Source organism: Ctenocephalides felis, unplaced genomic scaffold (assembly GCF_003426905.1).
Source record: "Ctenocephalides felis isolate EL2017-DRISC unplaced genomic scaffold, ASM342690v1 CF-g0.4_SCAFFOLD_01886, whole genome shotgun sequence".
Lineage (NCBI taxonomy): Eukaryota > Metazoa > Arthropoda > Insecta > Siphonaptera > Pulicidae > Ctenocephalides > Ctenocephalides felis.
Window position 1 is genome coordinate 90,615,457 of NW_020538040.1, and position 24,646 is coordinate 90,640,102.

Below are 24,646 nucleotides of genomic sequence, written 5' to 3' on the forward strand. Positions count from 1 at the left end.
AATAAATCAACTCGAACACTGTAAGGAACTGAAAGTAACTGAACGAATGAAAGGCGCGGAATGAATTGATTTGAATGCCAAAAACTATTGCCTGCATCGGCCTTTTTATGAGTCAGAATTGCCCGATTGCCTAAATTTGAAACGTATTGTCCGAGTAGAAAAACAAACCTTTTACAGGTCCGACAACCTACACAGGTGCGGCGCAAACAATTAAAGGGACAATAATCGTCTTTGATCTATTATTTATTTGTCTGTCTATATCAAAACAGTGCTTTTCCCAAAATTAATAAAAGTTTTTTAATTTTTGCATTTAAATTCTGACCATTTTTTTTATTTACAATATTTATTACAACAGCTAAATAATATAACATCTAGCAATAACGATAAATAATAACATAAATTTAAATAAATAAGAGTACAAAGGATAGAATTTACAAAAAATACGTAACTAGATATGACATGCTCTAACGAACTTTTTATAAAATAAGGTTTTATAATCATTATTATTTAACAGATTAAATTAAAATGATTTTTATTAAAAATGCAAATCATTCTATTACTTAGCAAATTCCTTATCTAAAAATTATATTAAGATCAGCTTACATCTTTACAGAATTTATAAAATCGTCTTTAACTACATCAACTATTACGTCTGACCTAAAGAATATCATTTTTCTTGCAAGACATTTTGAACAACTTACTTCATTAATTCTTGGTTAGTTTTTATCATTTAAAACTTAACGTAAATGGATTATAATTCATTGAATGAATCCAATGAATAATTGTTCTTGTTATTTCAGAAACTCTTAATTTCCCGAACCTATTTGCATGGGTCATTTTTTAATAATAAGCACACGCTTGGTGAATTTGAATTTGTCATAGATTAAGATGTGTAGAATATTTCTCAATGTACCATTTAGTGTTAAGTTGCAATTAGATCATTGTTCAGTTTGAAGAATATGTATATTACTAATGGTTCGAATATTGATTAATAATTTCTTCTGCATACGCTAATGAAAAATGTGTAATACAAACGCATTGAAATAGATAAAAAACTCATATCAGGAAATAAGGTTATTATCAAATAATTCAACATTTTCTATATTTATTTTTATTTTATACAACGATGAACTTAAGACTCAATCTGGAGTATATACACGTCGAACACTGTTTACTGGAAGAGTGAATACGTAATTACGAAAACGTCTTCATTGATTTTTGAATCCCGCGTTAATAATTCATATTCTTATACGAAGAAGAGCTCTTTCATAGAGATTCTTAAAAAAGTACTGAATCTATATGTAAAGTTTATATAATGGATATAACGAATGCTGTTATGGATAAGCTGATGTCCAATTTTATTTGAGAATATGGATTAATAATATGTGATAATTAATATAAAATATGATTAATAATATAAAATTCAATATAGCCCATTTTGGGCACTGCGGTGTGAAATGGCAATGGGAAGTCTCTCACACTATTCCTTGCATGAATCGAGCTGGAGTTTAACTCAGCTCACGGACCTGCCCTTTGGCAGTGGAATTGGTCAACGCTTGCCTATGACCTCAATAACAATAAATACAAAAAGTATGTGGCATTGGGTTTTAATTCAAATTACTGAATAAGTATTTAAGCCAATAAACCTTCTTGTAAATTGGTATGGAACTATAACTAAGGTGTACTTCTATATTCCTCATCATACTTATTGTTAGAAAAATTAATTCAATTCAAATTATTAGCTTAGAGTGAATCATTAGAGACTAAAACGTCTCTAATGTGTACCATATAAGTATTTAGATAATGCTTACCTATTGATACAGTAATACCCCATTTAACGCTGGGGATACGTTCCATCAAAGTTGAGCGTAATGCGAAACAGCGCTAAACGAGGCTGTCTTTACAAGGAAATATTGGGGTTAGAGGAACATGGATAGGAAATTGGTTAAGTATTTAATAAAAAATATGCTTTTTCTTTAATAAAAATAAAAACAAACATTTATTTCTTAAAGCCCAAATTCACACCACACCATTATTTCTCGTAAAAATAAAACGAAATATAAATAGCAACGGTCGGTCATAATTAGTTAACCTTCTGCATTTTCAGCATTCTGCCTTTTTGTGGCAAAAGCATCTAATGTTGTTAGCCATTTTCTTTTGCTTTTTTTCTTAGAAGTTCTTCAAAAACTGATAGAGCATCTCTAACACCAAACCATATTTTTAAGACCCTGTCAAAATTCAGTTCATATATGGTAGACAAACTTCCTTTTACAAAGCTATCGAAAGTTTTTTTTACTCTTTCTGCGAATCACCTTGCGCTCAGTGTTCGAAGATGATCGGAAACACGTTGCATTGATTTTATAAAGAACGAAAGTAGAAGAGTTCTAGATATGTTATCCTTGTATGAATGGTGTATATTCGTCACTTTAAATAATTTGACTCAATATTTGTACAATTGTAAGTGTTTCAAATATAATTCATATCAATATTTATTTTACATGTCCAATACCAATACTGTCCACATTTTTGTCTTCTTTTTGTTCAGTTAATTTCGTTAGCTCATTGTTAGAAAGACTGCGCTGCATTTTCTTTGACATCTTCCACACTTATACTCTCAAAACCTGGGCTGAAATAAAAGAGCGTTATGCCGAAACAGCTCTAAACGATACAGCGTTAAGCGGGGTATTACTGTACAATAAAATGGGTACAACTTACTCTTCCATTCTGAAACTTTCTCTTCTGATATGTCAAGTATTCATTTTTAACCCAAAGAGCCCTTCAACACTTTTTTTAGAATGTGCATCAAAATGAATTTTACACATTTTCTATAAAACTTGGCAGATTGATACATAAATACATCGGTGCAAAATAGAATGTTGTACAAAAACACACACATACACCCAATCAGGTGTTTTTGTCCAAAATGATCACGATGTCCTGAAACGTGAAGACAAAACAAAAATAACTCTAGAATTCGTTTATATTGGAATGGTGAGAAACCGTTGATATGCTCTCGGAGTTTGTAGAATCGTCATGCAAGGTTCTATTAAATTGCGTCGAATTTTTCGGCCGATTGTTAGTTTTTATCGAGTTTCGTGTCGCTCCGGCACTGCAGACTTTGTATCTAAGTTCATTAACTGATTGGTGTGCCTTCGCCACAGGAAAACATGATTGAAGGTCATGCAACACAGTAGAGAATACAAACCGACTAATCAAGTAAAGCCGACTAGTGACTAATGAATAATTGTATATGCGAGTACAAAAAACTTATCTTACGACAAAAAAACACTCTCCATTATGTTAATAATTAAAACTACAACGGCAAATCCGCATGTTGTGAACCGATGCTTCAGTATTGTTCGGTTCCGATTTGTTTACTTATGATTAATTAAATTGAGACGCAGTTTCATTTCATTGGCGTTTTTTTCTCCGTGGGTTATTATGACGATTTTTGCTCTAGACGTATGCGATCACTGTGAGGTAAATTTTATATATAATTATTATTTCGAATATATTTCTTTAGGAGATTGATAAAATAAGATTGAAATCCTTATTCGCCTAACAAGTAATTTTAAAGTTTTTATTATTATTCGATAAGAACCAATCAGTCTAATGCCAATGTATGGCATAAATGGGTACCAACTGAACAACCTAAAAAAAACCTGTTTTTTGTCTTTTTTATAAATTCAATTCTTTTCATTTTTCTCATATATAAATAATCAGACATTTGCTTCGAATCTTTCTGTTTCTGCGTCAGTTCAATATAGTATACACATACTATATTTTTATAGGTAGGGCAGAGCGGAGCTTAATGGTCTGCGGGTAAAACGGTCTACCACCGATTATTTTAATTTTAATTTTTATAGTGAGAAATTAAAAAATGCCTACATTTCTAGAGTTTTACCTTCCATCCACAAATCTCTATTTCATAATAGCCATTTTAGTAATCGTATAATTTTTCACCAAGCTTTCAGTCGGTGAGTGTTATATTTTTTTGATCTTACTATAAAGCATGAATTTTACCTTAAAAAAGTTATATAGAGTTTTTCACTCTTTTCATTTTCCCACTGTACAAATATTTTCCGATGCGCACAAACATATGTTTGAAAAAGCGAAGTACGTGAGAATTTAATAATATGAGAAGTAATAAATACTAAATTACTTTATAATTATATCCTGCTTTATCTTTATATATTTTATCGCAATACATTTTAATATTTATTCAAGATGTCAGATTATTGAGGATTTGAACCTTTCAATTAATATTCAATCTTCATATTCAATAAATTCGATATAAATCTGTTGCGTTCGTGGGCAGTGCGTTCTCATCGGTTTATGTATGTGCGTTTTGTTGCACTTTTTCGGTACCGGATGGGCGCCATCAAATTTCTCGGTAATATCACATTGTTCTCATACATTCCTAATTCCTTGCGCATTCTACGTTATATATCTTGTACGAGGTAGGTATATTCAAGTATTACAGGTTCTCAAAATATTGTTATAAAATTATTAAGACTTTCTTGAACCAAGGGTCCAAACGAATTTTAAATGATGTCGTTTTTTGTATATCTTTCATAATCCGTATATTTAATCCTAATACATATTTTTTAGTACTTTTTTCTTCATAAGTTCAAAACACGCCTGAACCTGATAATATCAGCCATTAGGCTTCACGCACAATCAAATGTTAGATAAAGTAAACAATTCTAAAACAGTTCATGTTACTTTTACCCTACGACAAGGTTTATGCCCTCCTGTTAGATTGAGTGGTGAATTGATTCCTATATCCAATGTAGTTAAATATCTGGGTATACATTTGGATAGAAGACTTACTTGGCATAAACATATAATTAACAAACACCCGAAGCTCGAACTGACACGTAGGCAATTTAATTGGTTAATGGCCTGAAAATCGCAAGTTTTATTAGAAAACAAACTTCTAATATACACATTATTAACCCAATATGGTCCTACGGTCTACAACTATGAGGGTAAATCAAACATAGCAATTCTACTTCTAGTTTCAGAACAAAAATTTGAAACTGATCATTTGAACGCTCCAAAATACGTACCAAACTGGCTAATACATCAAGACCTTAGTATTCTAGCTCTGGAAGAAAAAATTAACCATTTCTGCTCCAGACACAAGACTCGGCTAATATGATATCCAAACCAGCTAGCGTATGACTTGCTCAAGCCTTTACCATCAAAGCGACTTAAGAGAAGAAGTTGTAATGATTTATTACATCAAACTACATAAAATCTAATGCTATAATTATCGCAGGATAGCTACCTTCACACGCTGTCATATCAAATTATCTCTAAAAGTAGCTGAATGTACTTATTGTATAGTTTGCCATGTAAAATAAAGCAAACAAAAAAAAGTTTTATTGTAGCATTCAAACGTGACAACTGTTTGAATTTGACACAAAAAAGTTGTTTTTTTTTTCACTCTTTTCGGTTGTTCTCTATCCCTTGTTTCAATTTTTAATCTGTTTATTGTAAATGAGGAAATCATAATTGTTATTTATTTATTAAAAATAAGCATAAAAATACGAATCATATCAAGTGTAATAAAAAAAAGTTGTTTTGCTTTACACGTCGTAAGAAATATAAATGAATATATGGTATTGCAAACTTAATCTGAATTGAATAAAAAATAGAGTAGAATATTTTTTATAATTACACTTTTTGATTTGAATACACGAATGGAATGTGCTAATCAAACTTTGTTTTGGATTGAAAAAAAGGCATGGGGCCTTAGTAAATAGAAATACAATCTTTAATGAATTAACTTAAATGCCTTACGGACTATCAGGCTTTGTAAAAATATTTATGTAATTATTATTAGCACCAAGTAAGAACTTAATAGGCCCACAAGCTTGTTGTTGTGACTTCTTAATCACGTGGCCTTATAGGTGGCAACCCAAAGGTTGGTCTATCTTCATATGGCAACCCAAAGGTTGGCTTATCTGCATTTGCTTTCCGAAGGCACGTGGTGAAATGCGCCACTTGCTTGCATTGAGTTCACTGTCTGCGAATAATGATGTTGTCATAGTTACGCAAGGCCGCCTTTTGAATTGTTTAGACTTCGTGCGAGCATCATAAATATCAAATACAAACAGACAAAAATAAATAATAAATCGGCTTTAAATAGATTTCGACTTCGAATATATCATTCAATTTCAAATAAAAGTAATTTCATTGTTCACGAAGAAATCAATTTGATTTTTGGATTTATTGGCTCTTTAGATGTCATTCACCGATGCAATCATAAATATAATTTTATTGTAGGCACATTTTGTAAGAAGTGAGTTACATCTTTTTATTCGTTATTGCGAAATACTTGAATTGGAAATACTGGTACAAACGGGAAGGAAAATATTTCTTTATTCTTGTTATAAGGGCTTCCTCGTAGCTTAGTGGTTAGTGCCCTGGTCTTCCAATCTGTAGCTTCCAGGTTCGTTAACCGCCTCGGATATCAGGCAGTAATCAGTTTTGACTTGAAAATGCAGATGGCAATTTGTTTCGAAATAAAAATAGAATAGGCATAGATGCATGAAATTAAAAATCATTACGATTAGAGAATTTCTATTAATAAAATTCACATAAGGAGTTTTCTAAAAAGCCACATAGGAAAAATCACCACAGCAGTTTATAGGACTAACAATAAGATTTGCTCACTATTCTATTACATTAGTTTATACATAATTGCGTATATTAAAATACAGTCAACGATATTTAAATAAATGTTTTTGTTTTGTAAATTATTTATTTAATGAGGTTGGATACGGTTGTGCCACATTTTTTTGATCACCCATAATTTTGTTAACTTATCAGTTAGCTGGGAGAAAAATAAATTGAATGGTAATTTAAACATTTGTCTACGTGAAAATAGTGAAATAGTGTTCTTAAATGAGATGGATTAGCGGTAAAATCAAATCATACAAGAAAAGGGTGAGTATCACAATCGTCTACACCTTTTTTTTATTGAAATGATATATTCCATCCCATTTTCTTTCGTATTTTGTCTTAGTTTAGTTAAATTATTTTTATATGTTTAATCTTCACCCGAAAAAGACAAGAAATACATGTACCCATAATTTTTGTCACAACCTTGTACTCGAAGAACACAGTAGAGAACAAATGCAATAATGTAAACTTGTTCGAACAAACATACTTCATCTTTCTCATTTTTGACAATTGTCACTGCCGTACCCGGTACAAACGTATATCCCCATACGTCTTCATTATACAATATGTTTATCAAAAATTATTTTATTATTAATTTATAATTTAATTGAATAATGTATAGTAGATTTAATCAAATAAATATAAATAAAATTTATAAATTAATATTTTTTAAAAATATTTTTTTTAATAAATAACGAGGATACTCATTGTCTGTCTTTTGAGAGATACCCCAAACCCTTCTTATGAATTCAGTTTTTTGCAATTTAACTGATCTTGTTTTCTAGTTGCCACTAACTAAATTCGACATAATCAGTATCCGCCGTAAGTTAAACATTTTGATCCATTTTAATTCATTTGCCTCACTTAGTTAGTTTAATTTCAAGCACGCCATGAAAATTAGTCGTGAGCACTCAAAATCCGTTAGGTTAATTATGACAAGGGTCCTGCTGTAATCTAATGATCAGTAAGACACAACATTCTGAGCGGAGAGGAGTCCGGAACCTCGCAGCGTGCGAACTCGATCCTATGGGAACAGAGGTATCTCGTTATCTCTCGGCAATTAGGAGGTTTACATGAGCCGCTAAAATTTCATTTGGTGCTTAGCAAAATTATAATTAAGATACCTAAAACTTATCTACGATATTTACGTAATTGATATAAGTTGAGTATTTTTACCTACATTTTTAATTATAGTGAAGTTGATTAAATCATAAAATATTTTCACCAAATAATAATACTTCTGCTTTCTAATTTTTTCTTCTGCTATTTCCATTCGAGAATTAATATTATATCGGGTAGTTCCATTAGCATATTATTACTTTTACACAATTATATAATTGTGTAAAAGTAAAAATTTAATACTATATTTTTTTTGCTGCTTAAATACTATTGGCGGCACTGATATATTTTGCACTCCAAAGTATTGTTATTTCAGGCTATGGAAAAACCAGATTAAATGTATTTTGTTTCGTGTATTTTTCGGTATGTATATTCCTGACTGCCGTCATTCACTGCCAAAGATTGTAGTTAGAAATATGACCCCTTACTATTCAATAAATTATACATTGGAGCTATTCACACTTGAACACAATTTCATTGTTCTGTATGTTTGAAGTAGTATTTTTGTATTTTCTGAAAAAAACGTATACCTAAAAGATCATAAAACTGCCTGTGAGAGAAGAAAGCGACAGCTTCCTTCACAAAGCAAAAACGCGGTAACAGATTTAGTACCAGTTTAGGAAAAGAATGTTGAAATATATAACAATAAAACCTAAAAGTTTCGTTTTAATTAAATATTTATTTTCTTCTCTAAAAAATCCTCAAAATAAGCGATTTTTTGAAGCCTCTAAAGCAGGCTACGGTCTTTTTCAACGTGTGTAAATTAAATGTTTCCATGGTAATAAATAGATTCTGTCTAATTTTTCCGATGAAGTCAATTAACAATGAATAAAATTTTATTCGAAGTAAATAAAGGATGAATGATTTTTCTGTGATATTTTATTACTTTTTTGATAAGTGATAAAAATTTCTTTCTTTGTAATGATTTTGAAATGGTTTTATTTTTTATTTATGTTGAATAAATTATTAAATTATTTTATTTATGTTCAATTATGTTGAAGGATACAAATATACAAAATATACTTTTTAAAAATATTTTATTGAATACAATCAATTTGTTTTCATAAAATCCTTTTATATATCCATATTCATGTATATAAAATTAGTCATGTCTACAAGAATTTTTTTGTTTTATTTATAGCACAAGGTTTTTATAAATTTATTTGAAAATTTAGTTTTTATTTGATAAAATCATTGCAATGCAATATTATTTGATTTCTCATCGCTAACAGTCCTACACTTGCTCACCATGTCGAGTTCTTCACGTAATTGGTTATTTTCAAATTGTAGCTTTTTATACTTTTCTTCTAGACGTCTCAGTATTTCCTTATACATCTGAGGTATATTTTTTTCTTCTTTGATTAGCATTTTTTGAATGTGTTCTCGTTTGTTACGATTTCTCTCCCGATATTCATGCAACAACTTAAGGTCTTCTAGAAGCCTGCTCTTTTTCGATAGGGCGTTATTGGTTGTGGAGCTATCTGCTTCATAGTCCGAACTTGCTGGTAAATCTATATTGCTCATCCTGATGTAAAATTAAAATGTGACTTTTTTCAAATAATTAAAGGATTTGACATTCTAATGATTCTTCAATTAGTTTGTTTTATAAAGCCGAGGAAATTTTTATTTTTGATTTGACATGACTGGTTTGAAATGTATGTTATTGATGTACATTTGTTTTTTGAAATATGTAGTTAGAAAAGACTTTAACGGAATTGAATCATTAATATTAATATTTTCTATATCATAATTATTTGATAAGAGATGCATTATATGTAGCTGTAATAATTAAAATATCATATAACATTATTATTATTATAACATATAGGGAAAGTACAAACAAAATGACACGATGTTTCGTTTTTTTAATGATATTTATTTATTTAATTAGATTATGACCAGTCTCAATCGTTTTTACTCATCTTTGGTTCATTGGCTACCAGTAAGATAGTATTACAGTTAAGTAAGAACTATAATAACATATTTATTAAGGAAAAATGTGACTTATTACAAAAACCATTTTGTCCATATGACACGGACAATGTGGCATATAGTGAGATGCTAATTTTTAAAAAAGTAGTTTACAAATAAATCGTTTCGTCCTATTTGGGATATTAGTTTTAAGTGGGAAGTGTATTCTGGTTTTACCAAACTTTTCCCTAGATCAGAACGGAAAAATTTTGTAACAAATACAAGCCTTTTCTTGTATAGAGTTTACCGTTGGAACTTTTGTTTTACTATTTTAGCAAAGACTACATATTTGGCGCATTTTTGAGATTTTAAAATCGTAAAATACTTGATGAATTTTATAATTGAAAATTTTTGAGTAAAAAAATTTAAATCTAAAAATAACACGATAACGGCTTACGCATATTTCGCTCATCATTAGTACAAATATTTTTCTTTCGCACTTAAAGCTTGCGCGTACAACGAAGATTTGTATATGAGTAAAATGCATAATTTGCACAAATGCAAAATCATGCCATTTTTGGGTTTTTATTTTTTTAGTCAATAGTATCAAGTATTTCACCATGTATGTATAATGTATGTATGTTTAAATACACTTGGTATTTATTACAAAAGCCGACCTATTTCGAAAATTTAAATTTATAGTTCGATAAAAAGTCTTAATTCTTGAAAACGCAATTGTGTTATTATTTTTAATTGTGGCCCTTCACGGTTACTGTTCCAAAGTTTAAACAAACAAAATTAATTATAATTAACGAATTTTTCGAATGTGTTTTACTATTTTTAAATACTTCAATCTCCGCAATATAATATCTCAATTGCTTTACGTCGTCGACAATTATATTTTTCTTACTTAGAATTTAACGAATATTGGCATTTAACTACAAATTTCAAATAAATTGATATTGTTTGAATTTTTTTTCTATTTTACCACTTTTTTCTCCTTAATTATTATATTTACTCAGTTCAGAACCACTATTGTAAATGCATTGACACACTATATAATCATTTATCAAAATTCAAATAGCCATTTAGTAGCAGTTCAGTGACAACACACGTACAGTAGATTTATATATATTAGCAGGGCCGGTCATGCCTTGAATGTAATGCATGCAAAAAATGCGGGCGCATGCCCTAGGGGGCGCCAAAACGAGGTTCGGAAATGAAATTTATAATCTATTATTTAAATATTGTTTTTAAATATCAAATCTAGAATACTTAATAGATTATATTAAACAATCCAACTTAACTATGAATCAGAAAAAGCATATTCAGTTTGCAATGTGATATCAATAGAAACAATTAACCAAATAATAACTCTGCAAATTTGTAAATTATTGTTCTGCTTATTGTTTAATGTACTTTCAAACTTTTTTCTTCATTTAAAGTTAACGTGGAATCTAAAAAGAAAATATTTAGTGTTCAATCAAATATTTAGTGTTAAATTAATTATTGGGCGTTATTGGTGAAAAATGGCGAGCTGATTTAGTCGAAATGGAACTTGAACTTATTAAAGAAATATAAGCTAATTATAATAGAGAAAATGGAAAATGGAGAGTCAGTGTTTAAAAAAATGGTTTGTTTATTCCGAAAAATTTAATTGTAACTTTTGTTTTTGTTGTAAGTGTTTCACATCTGGTGAACTTTGAACGTTGAAGACATGCGTGGTTAGGTTTATGGAGAAAATATGAAAAATGGAAGCAAAATGTACTTAGGAATAAAAATCTTTAAGCTTTTTTATACATAATTTAATTATTAACTATGCAGAAATAATACAGATACAATAATAATTTGTTTCAGTATAGTTAAGGGAATATGTAATTTCTTTGCATCTTTTACTAATCTTTGGACAATACTTTAAAAATACGTTAAAAGTTTAACTTTAAAACAACAATCTGATACTTTGAATCTGGTGGGAAAGTAAAGCTGAATACAATTCAGTCCTTACGATACAAATAAGCAGAAGTTTACGATGCAATTTTGGATATTGTAAATAATGAAAAAATAAATTAAAATAAAATTTAATTTAAAACATAAAATACAAATGTTATGTTTAAAAATTAAAGACTATTCTTTTTTGATCTTTGAGTGATTTGCTCTATAGAATAAATCGCATAATATATAAGTTAAATGTTTTAAAACCCAAATATTAATATTACACCTACGTTAGAAATAATTGAGAATTTAAAAATATTTGATTATGATCAACCCGCGAATCGCCTAAATTTTCTAAATAAATTTAAAATCAATGTATTTTATACGCTTTTATATTATATCTAAATTTTTGTGTACTAAAATGTGTGTACAAATATCCAGAATGAATAAAAATTAATTTAAAAAAATAAAGTTAATTTGTATATAATTTTAATGAAAAACTGATAAAACAGTTGAAATTATTGGGTTGGGGGGCGCTAGAACAAATCTTGCATGCGGGCGCTGAGGACCCCAAGACTGGCCCTGTAATTAGATATACATATATTCTCGATCGATAGCAAATTTTGTCGTGGTCCATGAGTACATCGCCCTATCCGTCGTTGGTCATCTCTGATTGTGAGTCCAAGTAAGCGCGGGTGTTCCGTGCTCACTAATTAGCGCATTTTTACATAACGATATCTGCAGGCGACGGACACTGCACTGCGATTTCGGTTGTTGCACCGCTTCCTTCCAGTGTTATTTTCCAAGGCGATTCGCAAGGTGCTCGCACCGACTTTTGCTGGGAATTCGCGCATCTCTTGTATGAAAGCAATTATCGAGATTTATTTCCACACAGGTCAATTAACCCGACTGTTTTGATTTAGGAATTCTTACTGAAATTATTTCAATGAATTCTTTATGAGCCGAATGTTGTTGGACATTTCTCATGTTGCCAATATTTGTTCAGATTATCAGTGATTAAATTAATAAAATTGCTATCTTCTATTTAATTTAATCACTTTTTAAGGTAGCGTTTTTTAATCACGTGAGCCCACATCACGAAACATCACTGGGGGAGGGAAGAGTCTAGTAAGATATCACGTATATTTATTTTTTATCCCAAGGGATCGTTCAAGTATTACGTAAGCAGATTTAGTACTATTATTTACCTCCACATCCCCCTTGTCAGCAAAAGTAAGCAAAGCTGTCACCAAACTGTCGCCCAAAATAAGCAAATCAATAACCTCCCCGCCCCTCTATAACGCTTACGTGATACTTGAACGGCCCCCAATTAAAAAAAAAGTTCAAAAAAGATCTTAAAATTTCATAATTTTTTTTACTAAAAATACATGTAGAGTTTAGTGAGGAAGGGGGGGGGATAATTCAAAATATCACCACACATCACCAAGGGGGGGGTCCTGAAATCCTTCGAAATTGCTCACGTGATTAATGGACGCCCCCTAATAGACCTTTTCCTAAAAGTTGCTAAGAATGTATATTACGGTGGGACACAAACGACACAAAGTTGATCGGACACAAAGTCTAATTTGACTTCTAGCAATTATACTGTGAAAACCAAACCAACTATATCAAAACAAATATTATGAAACAGGCAATTATCTAAAGTATGTTCAATAAATTTCGCACCTATTTTTTCATTATACAACTATGTTTTTTTAAACTGTTTTAAAATGTTTTTTTGCTATTTAAAAAAATGACACCCGGTCTTATTCACTCCACAGGCGTTGTAAAATAGGCTTCACAAAAGACCAGGGCCAGGCAATAAGACTCACTATTATATTTTTAATTAAAAAGAGGTTCTAGGGAATAATAGTTACATTATTTAATCAATGATGCAGTTTAATTATTAGGTTGAACAAGAAAATTAAAAATTATAATCTAAATATGTATTACTGAATATATTATACAAATAACTTAATAACACTTACTACTATCATAATTTTTACTTTGGTAGGTACTTCTGTTAAATTTATAATCATCTTCATTGTTTCTTTAATTACAATCATTACAAATATGGCAAATACAATTTATGTATGAAATACACATTTTATGGATACATTTTTTATGAAGATCGTACTGGATACAACCTCCATTTGGAACTTTATCATAAGAATTGATTATTATCAGGGGGAATTCGTAACAATTATGTTAATTTATCTTTTGTAAATTAGCTGTTTTAATACTTATTTAACATGTTTATTTACAAGTTTCTTATTGTTTACACCTTGCCATATAAAAAGGTATAGGTGGTCTTTTTCACCTCAATTACATACAAGCTATTTTAGAGGTTCTAGAAATGAAAATCTTAAATCCAACTAAAAAATAATAATATGTTTTGTCGAATAATCAATTGAAGTATATCTAAAAATTATATTCAGGTATAGTAAACTAAACAACTGTGCTCAAAAACGGAAAGACTAACAACGAAAAAATACTTTTGTTACAAAATTTACATTGTGGCCATTTATCTTGTAGCAAAAGTCACCTGATTTGAGACGATGGCTAGTTCCTCATATTTTGCCATCTACTTTACTTTCAAATATTGTTGTTAAAAATTTTCTACGCGTATTTGAGATATTAGTGGTGGACCTTTTTACCATCGGAGCTTTAAGCTTCGCTCTGCTCTACTTTTTATATTTTTCCAACTGATGAATAAACAATTACCCACTCTATTTAGTGTTGTGCATATTATTCAATTATATTGAATTGATGGTTCAAAAATCATGAAAAACATATAAAAGTGATAGATTTTATAAAAAACATCGATTTGATCAATAAATATTAATTTAAGGGTTGATTTCATTATAATTTGTTATTATAATAGTGATTCCATTTGTGTTTCAATAGACTTGTCTCATATATGGATTAATCACGTGAGCCTAAATAATGCGATATTAACTTTAAAAGTTAAAATCGCATTTTTAATGTAGATACTTTAAGAATTATTTGAATGAACTGGTGTTCATCAAATATTTCATTTATATTAGACGTTTTAATTTTTATGAGTCATAATAAATAAATACATAAATGAGTTGTTAATTAGTCATTAGAATAGATTCGTTATAAATAATACTTGTTTGTCGATTCGTAAGGTGAGATTCAAATAAATCAACAAACCGCATATAACAATGAAAATACTTCATTAAAATATGAAATAATTGCTATTCAATTATCTTTACGAATGAAGATACTGATCAATTCTATTGAATTTATAAAAAATAAATAAATTGTTAGTTTAAAGAAATCTATAGAAACTACTTGATTTAATGTTGTTTTTAATAAAATTTATCTACTTTTATAATCATAATAAAATTGGATGTTATTCTTCAAGGCGATTTTTTTATGTTTGGCTTTTGATATTACAAAATGTACTGGAATTCATATCTCGTATGCGATTTCTCTACTAAAAGCTATTACTCTGGTAATTAACTTTAATCAATAGCGATATAATTCTATTCTAAATAAAAAAAACTATATAAGTGTATATGATCTATGTTTTTTATTGTAATACTTCTGATTTATTTATTTAGCAATTAGTTTTTATTTGATTATAATTAATAAGCTGAAAATATTTATTTAGTATTTTGTTCTGTGTCTAGACTTATTGTTAATAATAATTGGTCATGTATTAATAATTATTTACTTCAGGTTTTATTTAAACACTATTAAAGCGAATAAATATATTTGTCAGATATTTATAATAGTGATTCTTAGTTTTTGAGTATTGAATACAAAAATTATATTGCACCAGATATGATTCATAAAAAATATACCGAATATTTGAAATATATTACATTTTGATTCAATTGGATATACTATTAAGCTTCGTTTGAATCTATGTTTTTCTGTTTTGAACCATCATATTTCTGAAATTTTAGAAGCTTTTAAATTATATTTAAAAGAAATAGTTTTTTTATTAACTTATAAAACGTTAATAAAAACGCGTTTTTCTAAATTTGAGTCCAATAGCTTGTTAACATGTAAACATAAAATGCAAAAATAAAACTAAGTGCGCGTGTAGCATTTTAATTGTAATAATACAGGTAAAGTTCGCGAAAAGTCAAAGCTCGCCTGTGGAGTATCAATTTACATCATGTAGGTACACAAGCTTATATTTCAATATGAGCAAGCTTTTTAACATTATTATTATGTTATTTTTAACACTATATAAGACACAAAATACTGGACACTTAAAAAACTATAGGAGAGACTGGGTACGGTTGTGCCAGGGTATAAGCAAAGGTCAGTGACTGTCGTTCATAAACAATACTGATTTTGAGAAAGGGTCCAAGGAGGTGAAAGATGTAGTATGTTTGTTTGAACAAGTTTCCATTATTGCACTACGCTGGCACCCTACGTTAACATGATCTCAGGGACAAAATTCAATATAAGAAAAAAAAGATTTCATAAAGATTTCTTAATAACATTGTTTAAAAAAATATGTTCTGTTATAGCAAACTTGTAAATTAACAAAATTATTGCTGGTTAATAAAACGTGGTACGACCGCACCCAGTCTTCCCTACTGATAACGTATAATTATAAAAATTCTTTATTTTGTACGAGTATTGCAGTGGAATTGACACTTTTTATTTAAGACGTCAATTTTTCGCATGGCATGAAATAAAATGACTATATTTTTTGAAGTCAAATCCGAGACAGCAACTTTTAATTATGTTAATTTGGATCGGGGGATTTAAAATAACAAATACTAGTTTCCAAATTACAGTTTTTATTTAATGTTTTTTTTAATCAAAATTACTGCATTTTAACAGGACCTTATTATTTATATGCTATATTATGCCTTTTTTATATAATAAACCTTTCATGTCATCTTATTCAATTTTCTTCATTACCTTAGTAGAAATTAGCACTTGTGCAACACATTCAGAAAGTTTGTTTTCATAATTTTTGGTAATTTTCGTAAAATTGTATTTTTTTGTATCTGTCACACTTAGGACATTTAATAATTGTTTTGACTTTATTATATAAGGATTTCTGTTCGGATGGCAACCCAGCAGTTGTCCAATTCAATTATGACTAAATAACTAACTATACTCAAAGTATTTGCTGACATTTTTATTATATACATGCAACTATACCCACGAGACGAGATCTTCACTTGAGGCTATATTTGAAATCTATAACCTCAAATGGAAATTTGACATCAAAGTTGCCTAATGGGGTTTGGCGGTGTAATGTAAGAGGAGGAATATATTAAACAGCCTTTTGAATTTAGCAATCGGCAATTTTCTCATCCATAACGTATTGTTTCAAATAAGCATACTCGTTTTTTTTTAAATATTTGATCGTTAGCTTTAATTTTTTTATCAAGTAATTGCAAATATTTAGTTTAAACCGAGACTTTTCGAAAATTCGGGACAATCCGGTATAAAAGATCTAAATCCGGGACAAATATTGCTTCCAGAAAACTCGGGACATACGGCGAAAATCCGGGACTGTCCCGGCCTAACCGGGGCGTATGGTCATCTTACATGAAAGCATTTTATTTTTAATAAATGAATTTATTTTTAATAAATGAAAGTATTTTTGTAAATTACTATATTAATGTAATTGATAACTACTGTTTGTAAAAAATTTCTGCTGCAAATGATGTTTACATACTTGATGATGTTCAATGGTAAAGCATTTCTGTTTCTGCCAGTACACCTATCGCAAAACCTTCACACATGAAACGAAAACTGTTGTTGTAAATATTGTAATAACGATGGTCCTCACTCCTTATAACGAACCCGGCAAATCGGCATCATCTCGCGTTTCGTTATCCGCGAGTCCGGGCGTCGCGGCTTTTGCCCGTCACAAAAGGCGCGCCCCGGGACACCCCGCGGCCGTTGCGTTGCCAGGAATTTTGACGATGAGTAATAATTGGACAATGCGCTGTCACTTCCCGAAATATTTGCGAAATTCGTTTCGTTCGGCCTCACCTGCTGGCCGACACTCGATAACGCGCATTTCGTCGTCTTGATGGTCATCAAACCGTGATATTACGCCGATCTGACCCTTAAGGAACGAATTTAATGCTCTCGCCGCGTTTGTTGCTTCGTTTTGCGACCGTAAAAACATGTAAATTAAACTGTGCGGCGCATTCTTCATATGTTTTAAATTAGAATTAGCGGTATTTGCGCCCGAGTTTATGACTTCTTCGTCGTTACTGATAATTTACGATCGGTACAATGTTAAATTGTTGCAACAATTAAACTGTTTGTATATTTGTTTTTAACTTGAAACGCTTGTCATTAAAATATTTTTGAATAACAATTAGCGGTGAACTAAAATATAGAGAATCCTCGCTTTGTGTGCGTTAGGAGTAAAATAAATTATAAGAAATGTCAAGCATAAAAACCAATGTTGTTTCGCATAACGGGTGGTAAATTAAACCCCTGTACGAGATACCAAGTGAATTCTATGAAAAGTGAAGACTCTAGTAATTTTAATTTAGAGCCATATAGTGAAACACATGTACATCAACAACGTACGTGTAATTTGAACTTACTTTAGAAGAATTAAAATTTACTCTTTCAAGACAATAGGAGAGACTAGGTACGGTTGTGCCAGGGTACGGTGCTGACAGTCGTCATAACACCTAAATTATACTGATTTTGAGATGGGTCCAAAAGGAGAAAGATGAAGTATATTTGTTCGAACATGTTTCCATTATTGCATTGATTCAGCGCCCTACATTACCATAATCTGAGACCACATTTCATTTAAAGAGTCAAAAAAAAAAGTATTTTTGTTCGATTTCTTTGAATAATAATTGATATGGAGATAGAACACTTTGATTGTCATTTTGCTGTAAGTTGAACATTAGTAGTTGATTAGTTTATTGCGTAGATAATTTAACTCAAGTCTTAACGATGATTTGTTTTCAAACGTGTGCGTTGGGTACGGTTGTGACATGTGATTGTTGGTCTTGTTCTTTTCGGGTAAAGATTAAACAGATAAACAAGTAACGTTTAGAAATATATAAAAGATAAAGAAAAATATGACTTATCTAATGAGACAAAATACGAAAAAGGAAGGGAAAAGGGAAAGGGAAAGATTTCACACAGATTTTTTTTAAACTTTGTTTAAAAAATCATGCTTTATTATATATTGTTATATTGATTATAAAAATAAATGATTATATTGCATTGTGTTATATATTGCTTACAATAAAAATTGTTATAAACCATTTCGGTGTTTATAAATATTGTTTTTTAACCTATTTTTATGCCTATCACTGCCGTCCATGGGGTGTGGATGGTTGTGACATTCGCCTTTTCCTTGTATTATTTGATTCTGTGACTAATCCACCATATTTAAGGACAGTATTTCAGTATTTGTACGTTCAAATTACCGTTTAATTTTTTTATTCCTGTTAACTGTTAAATTTACAAAATTATTGCTGATCAAAAAAATGTGACACAACCGTACCCAGGCTCGCTTACTTCACAACTCGTTATTGCACTCTAAACGAGATATTTATAACAATTCATTTTACTTTACGCACAAATTACATCATTTAAGTAAAATTTTATTATACTAGAATAAACTTTTCTTCGAATCGCAGAATATATGTCATCGATTTTGTATTAACTTAAAATTATACACAACATATAAATTAATGCACAAATATAACGCGATATAAATATAAAATGCTTATATCATATGTAATTTCAAGAATACATTATTCAACAAATATATAATTTTATTTCATTTTATTCAGAACCATAATTTAACCCCTTATTTATGATAATTATGTTTTACATTTAAATCAAATGGGTAGATTATGAATATTAGAGTATAAAAGTATAATAGAGTATTATGAGTATATATATTATTAAGTTATTTTTATGTGAGTTATATAAGAATATATAGGTACATATAAATAATATGCATATATTTGTGAAAAATAAATGTTTATAGGGCGCAGTACTGATATAATTTATCAACTGTTGTAAATCTAATATCACTATTTGTTTCCATTTATAACTGGAATTTTATTAGTATCGAGACTTTATTGCATAGTCATAGTAATATGTAAGACCTTTTACAACTTAAAATTAGAATATTTTCTTCAATGACGGTATTTGTTAACGCTAGCCATAATAATTATTAGTATTTTTGTATATATAAAATTTCAAATATCTAATTGAAATAATTTAAATCGGCAATCGAAAATTCATATTTTAATAAAAAAAATTAATAAAGGTATGTTTAAATTACTAAAAAGTAATCTGAAACATTCTGAACTGGCATATATTGTCGAAAGAAATATCATCAAAATCCTTAAAGTTATCAAAAAATTTGTCGAAAAATTAAAATTATACACAAGATTTTTCTTAAATGGAAGGAATGGAAAACAGCTTGATGTAAGCCCTATATATTTTCAAATATAGGGTAGGGCAGAGCACAATGGTCCAATTTGATTTTTAGCAATTATATTGTGAAAAGCAAAATTATATCACATCAAATAACACATATCAAACAAACAACTATCTGACTATGTTCAGTATCTTCCAATCTATCATTCTAGAAATGTGTTTTTTCAAAAATTTGTTACCTTTTTCTTTTTACCCCATAGGCGGGGAAAATTATACGGCCAGGTGGCAAACATGTGAAATGTCTTATTTTTAATTTTGAAGGGATTTTACGTTTTAATAGCTACATTATTCAACCAATGCGAAATATAAATTTCAGGGGTAGTTTTTTCACATAATACTCCATTTATATAAAGTACAGCTTGATCTGGTATTTCGTCAGAAATATTCATCTTCAGAGGTGGAATAACTATTTATTTAATTTATCTTTTGTAAAACTGTTTCTTAACTTTCTTATTTACTAGTTTTTATTTACATTTTTGCCAGGATAAAGATTCAGTTAGTTCTTTTTATTCCATGTGTAAGCTTTTATAGAGATTATATAAGAAAAACATTTGAATCTAACTCAAAATTAACAATACATCTAATAAAACAATTAAATAACGTTCACTTAAAAAATATATTAAGGTCTCGTAAAATAATCAACAGTGCTCACAACAAAAAAAAAAACTAACAGCGAAAGAAAATACTTTTGTTATAGATTTTTAAACATTGCCGTAGCATCGTCGTAAGAATCAAGGTGATGGCTAGTTATATATCTTTTTCTCTCTACTTTCAAATATTGTTGTTGAAAAATTCTTAACTTTACTTGTTTTTGAGATATCGGTGGTGGACTTTTTAAGCCCCGCTCTATCTTATTCTAACGCCGAAAATAAATTAAATTTAATATTTTAAGTCATATAAGAAAGTATTGGTAATTTTATTATCTATTATTGGAGTCCTGCAGACAATATTTCTATATTATGCAGGTATTAGAAAACCACTCATTGCAAAGCGTATTAGTTGACGTAATAGTTAATTGACAATTTCCACGTACATTTCTGCGCCGAATTCAAATTTAAGTCAGTCTAGTGGTCGGTCATGGGGTCAAATCAATTCGGTAATCAAAACGAGAGCCATCACAATATAAGTAAGTAAGTCCATGTCGAGACTACTAGAGTTCATAAATATGGACACGCGGTGTGTTCCCGCTGATACAGATTTGTCTCGCGACGTTAACTAGTTTGACCGTGAATTAGACGGCGGGAAGTACGTTGACGTAACTTTTAAGTGATGCCTCAGCCGGCTTCATTTCGGACCATGCCAAATAGATATCATGTGCAATATGCAAATATTATAAACCGTCACTAGTGGTTATCGAAATAATTCAATTGAATTAAATTTGACGATGGCATCAGAGGTTACTTTTCCGTTGTTGTTTTCACAGCGATCAGAACTTGAGGGTTCTATGAGCTGTTTTGATGACTATTTTACTAATTACTAATACTTACTAACTACTATTACTAACTAACAACTAATACTTAATAACTACGTTGATATTTTTATACATGGTAACCCAAACTGTTGTCGCGTCTCTTTGTGATAAATTTTTATTATTACAATATTTATAATACGGATGCCTTTTTATTAAGGCAGCAATGCCGGATCAGGGCTGCTTACTTGGGAACATATTGCTGTTTATATTTCCAAGTAAAAGCCGTTGCCACTACTGCTTGTCAACAGGCTCCTCGAAGCGGGATCGAACCCGGTACTTCTGATACGGGTCTAGCTATTTACCTACGAGCGAGCTCAATCAGAAGTTACTGAATGCATCAATATGTTCTGTAAAAATGAACAATTGTTACTTTTTTATAATTTACATCTAACTTTAAAAGCGATTTTATTTACAAGCTTTGATTACTATATTTTGATTTTTCTGGAGTTTTCATTATTATATATTTTCTATAATTCAACGACTGTAAGATTTTCTTTAATCTCTTGTAATTAACTGATGGTCTCTCAGTTAGCATAAGCTGGCTGACATATTAATCTCAGACATTAAGTTCAATTACAGTAATAGATATATCTATGCATTTGGGTTTTATTCTGATTATTTACTTCTGATTCAGTGTAGCCTAAATTTGACATTATCTATAATAAGTGAAGTCTTAATTATATCTAAAGCTAAACTATTCGTAAGGTAACTTATTTAAAGTGTCAATAAACAGTCGAAAATCATCGATTTGTGATGGCAGTGAAGAGATCGTTGGGTTCAGAATGATAGTGTAAAGTGGTTTTCAATTTTGTTTTTAAATATCAAAAGATAATTTACTTTATTTTACTTATATGTTTGTTATTAATTTGTTTGTTTTTAATTTGTCCATATTTCTGCTATCACAAAATTGTAACATATTTATAGAGCAACACTATACTTTCTGAAATTTGCGTTTTCGTAATCGCAACAACCAATTTTAACTTTGCAAATGAAAAAAATTGTTCAGGGATTTAAAACGATTGATTCTTACCCAACTTAAGGCACACAAGCTATTTTATATTAAAGCCGCAAGACTATTAATGGCTCTTTATTTATTCATTTAAAAATCATCCAAATTATTTTTAAAAGAGGATAGGGCACAAAGTTCCAATTTGACTTACAGTATTTATACTGTTTAAACTAGATGAACTAATTAACATGTAACTGAGTATACTGAGACAACAATTATCGAACTGTGTTCAGTAAAATTCCCAGTTAACACATATTTATACAAATACGTTTTTTTGCATTTTTGTTTTAAATTCGTCACCTGTCCTTTTTTGTCAACGTCTTTTTTTAATTTTAAAGGGACTTTTCAAAACAATAGCTAGATTATCTTACCAATGTGAAATACAAATGTCATTTAAGCATTTTTTATAAAGATTTTATTGTTTTAGTAACTTTGATCTGATATTTAGAAAAAACTATTCATCAGCAGAGGACGAATAACTTTTAATTTAAATCATATTTTGTAAAATTATTGTTTAAACTTAATTTACTTGTTTATTTATTGTTTCTTATGCTTACATCTTTGCCAATGTAAAGTTTTAGTTGATCCTTTTTACACCGCTCACATTTATAGAGGTTATATAAAAAAACTGTTGAATTTAACTTAAAAATAACGATACATCTTACAAAACAATTAAGTAACGTAAACCAAACAATTAGATTCAGGTCACGCAATATAAGTGCCAATATACCACTAAATATTCACCATAAATTGTATACCTTAAGAACTCCTCTAAAAACTACTGGTATCATTTATGTAATATTATTTGACACCAACTAATATGTTTAAAACTTTAAATTTTTCAAATAAAGAATTTTCAATAAAGATTTAATTATAATAATAAGATAATAGTAAAATTATAAGAATAATACTTTTTCAAATAATATATTATAAATATCTACTATTTCGTAATGGAGGAAGTCTGACAATTTTCATGCAATATACCACTGATTTTCATTCAACGCAATATACCACTAATTTTCTATTTCCAATAGGTCTGCTGCTAGTGTCAACATTGATGGGCCTGACATCGCTGGCGATGTTCTGCTTCCCGAAGACGTTGAAGGGCAACCGAGTTCCGCCGCCGCTCAACATGCGTGCCATCGAGGCACAGAAGAAATTGCAGAAGCAGGACAATGAGTACAAACGGCCACAACTAAAAGGTCAGTGAAAACATATTATTAATAGACCCTTTCTATTAACTTATTAGGACCCTTTTATAGTATTGTCTTAAATTTGGGCTAGCAGAGACTAGTCCCAGGTTGGCTGGTTCGATTCCCGCTACCGCCAAGCCTGATATCAGGCAACTTTGATGTCAAATTTCCACTTGAGGTTATAGATCTCAAATATAGCCTCAAGTGAAAATCGCCTCTAGTGGGTATAGTTGCATATATAATAAAGATGTCAGCAAATACTTCGAGTATAGATAATTAGTCATAACTGGACTGGACAACTGCTGGGTTTCCATCCATTTAAGATTCATATAATAAAAAAGTCAAAACAATTACTGAATGCCCTAAGTGTGACAGATTATAATTTAAAAAAAATCTTAAATTTGGTTTGTCAGTTACTTCTCAAAGAGTTTTCTTTGTATATATAGCGATTTGTAATAAGTGGAATATAATCACCGTAGTTCTATATAGAATAGAGTGCACGAAATGGCAATCGCGATTTAAATCGATGCTGTGAAAACTGAAATTTGAAAGCTAGGGGCTGTTTGTAACAGTTTTTTAAGTCATATGAAACTTGGATTAGAACTCTAGTTTCTTACTTAAATAGGGCAGCTAAGGGATGGTTGTAATAGTTTTTCTTTAAATTGATACATTTTGAGAACTACTGATTATATTTCCATAAAATAAATATGGATACTTTCTGTAGGTATTTCTCTGCCCAATTAAGTAAAAATAATTCCACAGCGGTTGTTCATTATTTCACAATTAATCATTTTCTAGAAAAAGTGCAGTATCACAACTTACTCCGTGTCCGAGGCTAGTTGTAATGTATACCAAGTCCAGTAGTAACGTCAA

General features: G+C 29.8%; 1 protein-coding gene across 3 annotated transcripts in view; it reads left to right on the top strand.

Annotated features, from left to right (window-relative positions):
• The window catches only part of LOC113376710 (solute carrier organic anion transporter family member 3A1), a 251,322-nt gene that overhangs the window by 185,461 nt on the left and 41,215 nt on the right, over positions 1-24,646 (top strand). For all 3 annotated transcript variants that reach the window (XM_026616729.1, XM_026616728.1, XM_026616730.1), the window contains one exon: positions 23,615-23,782. In XM_026616729.1, the coding sequence (XP_026472514.1) occupies positions 23,615-23,782 (168 nt within the window). The remainder of the gene's footprint in view (positions 1-23,614; positions 23,783-24,646) is intronic.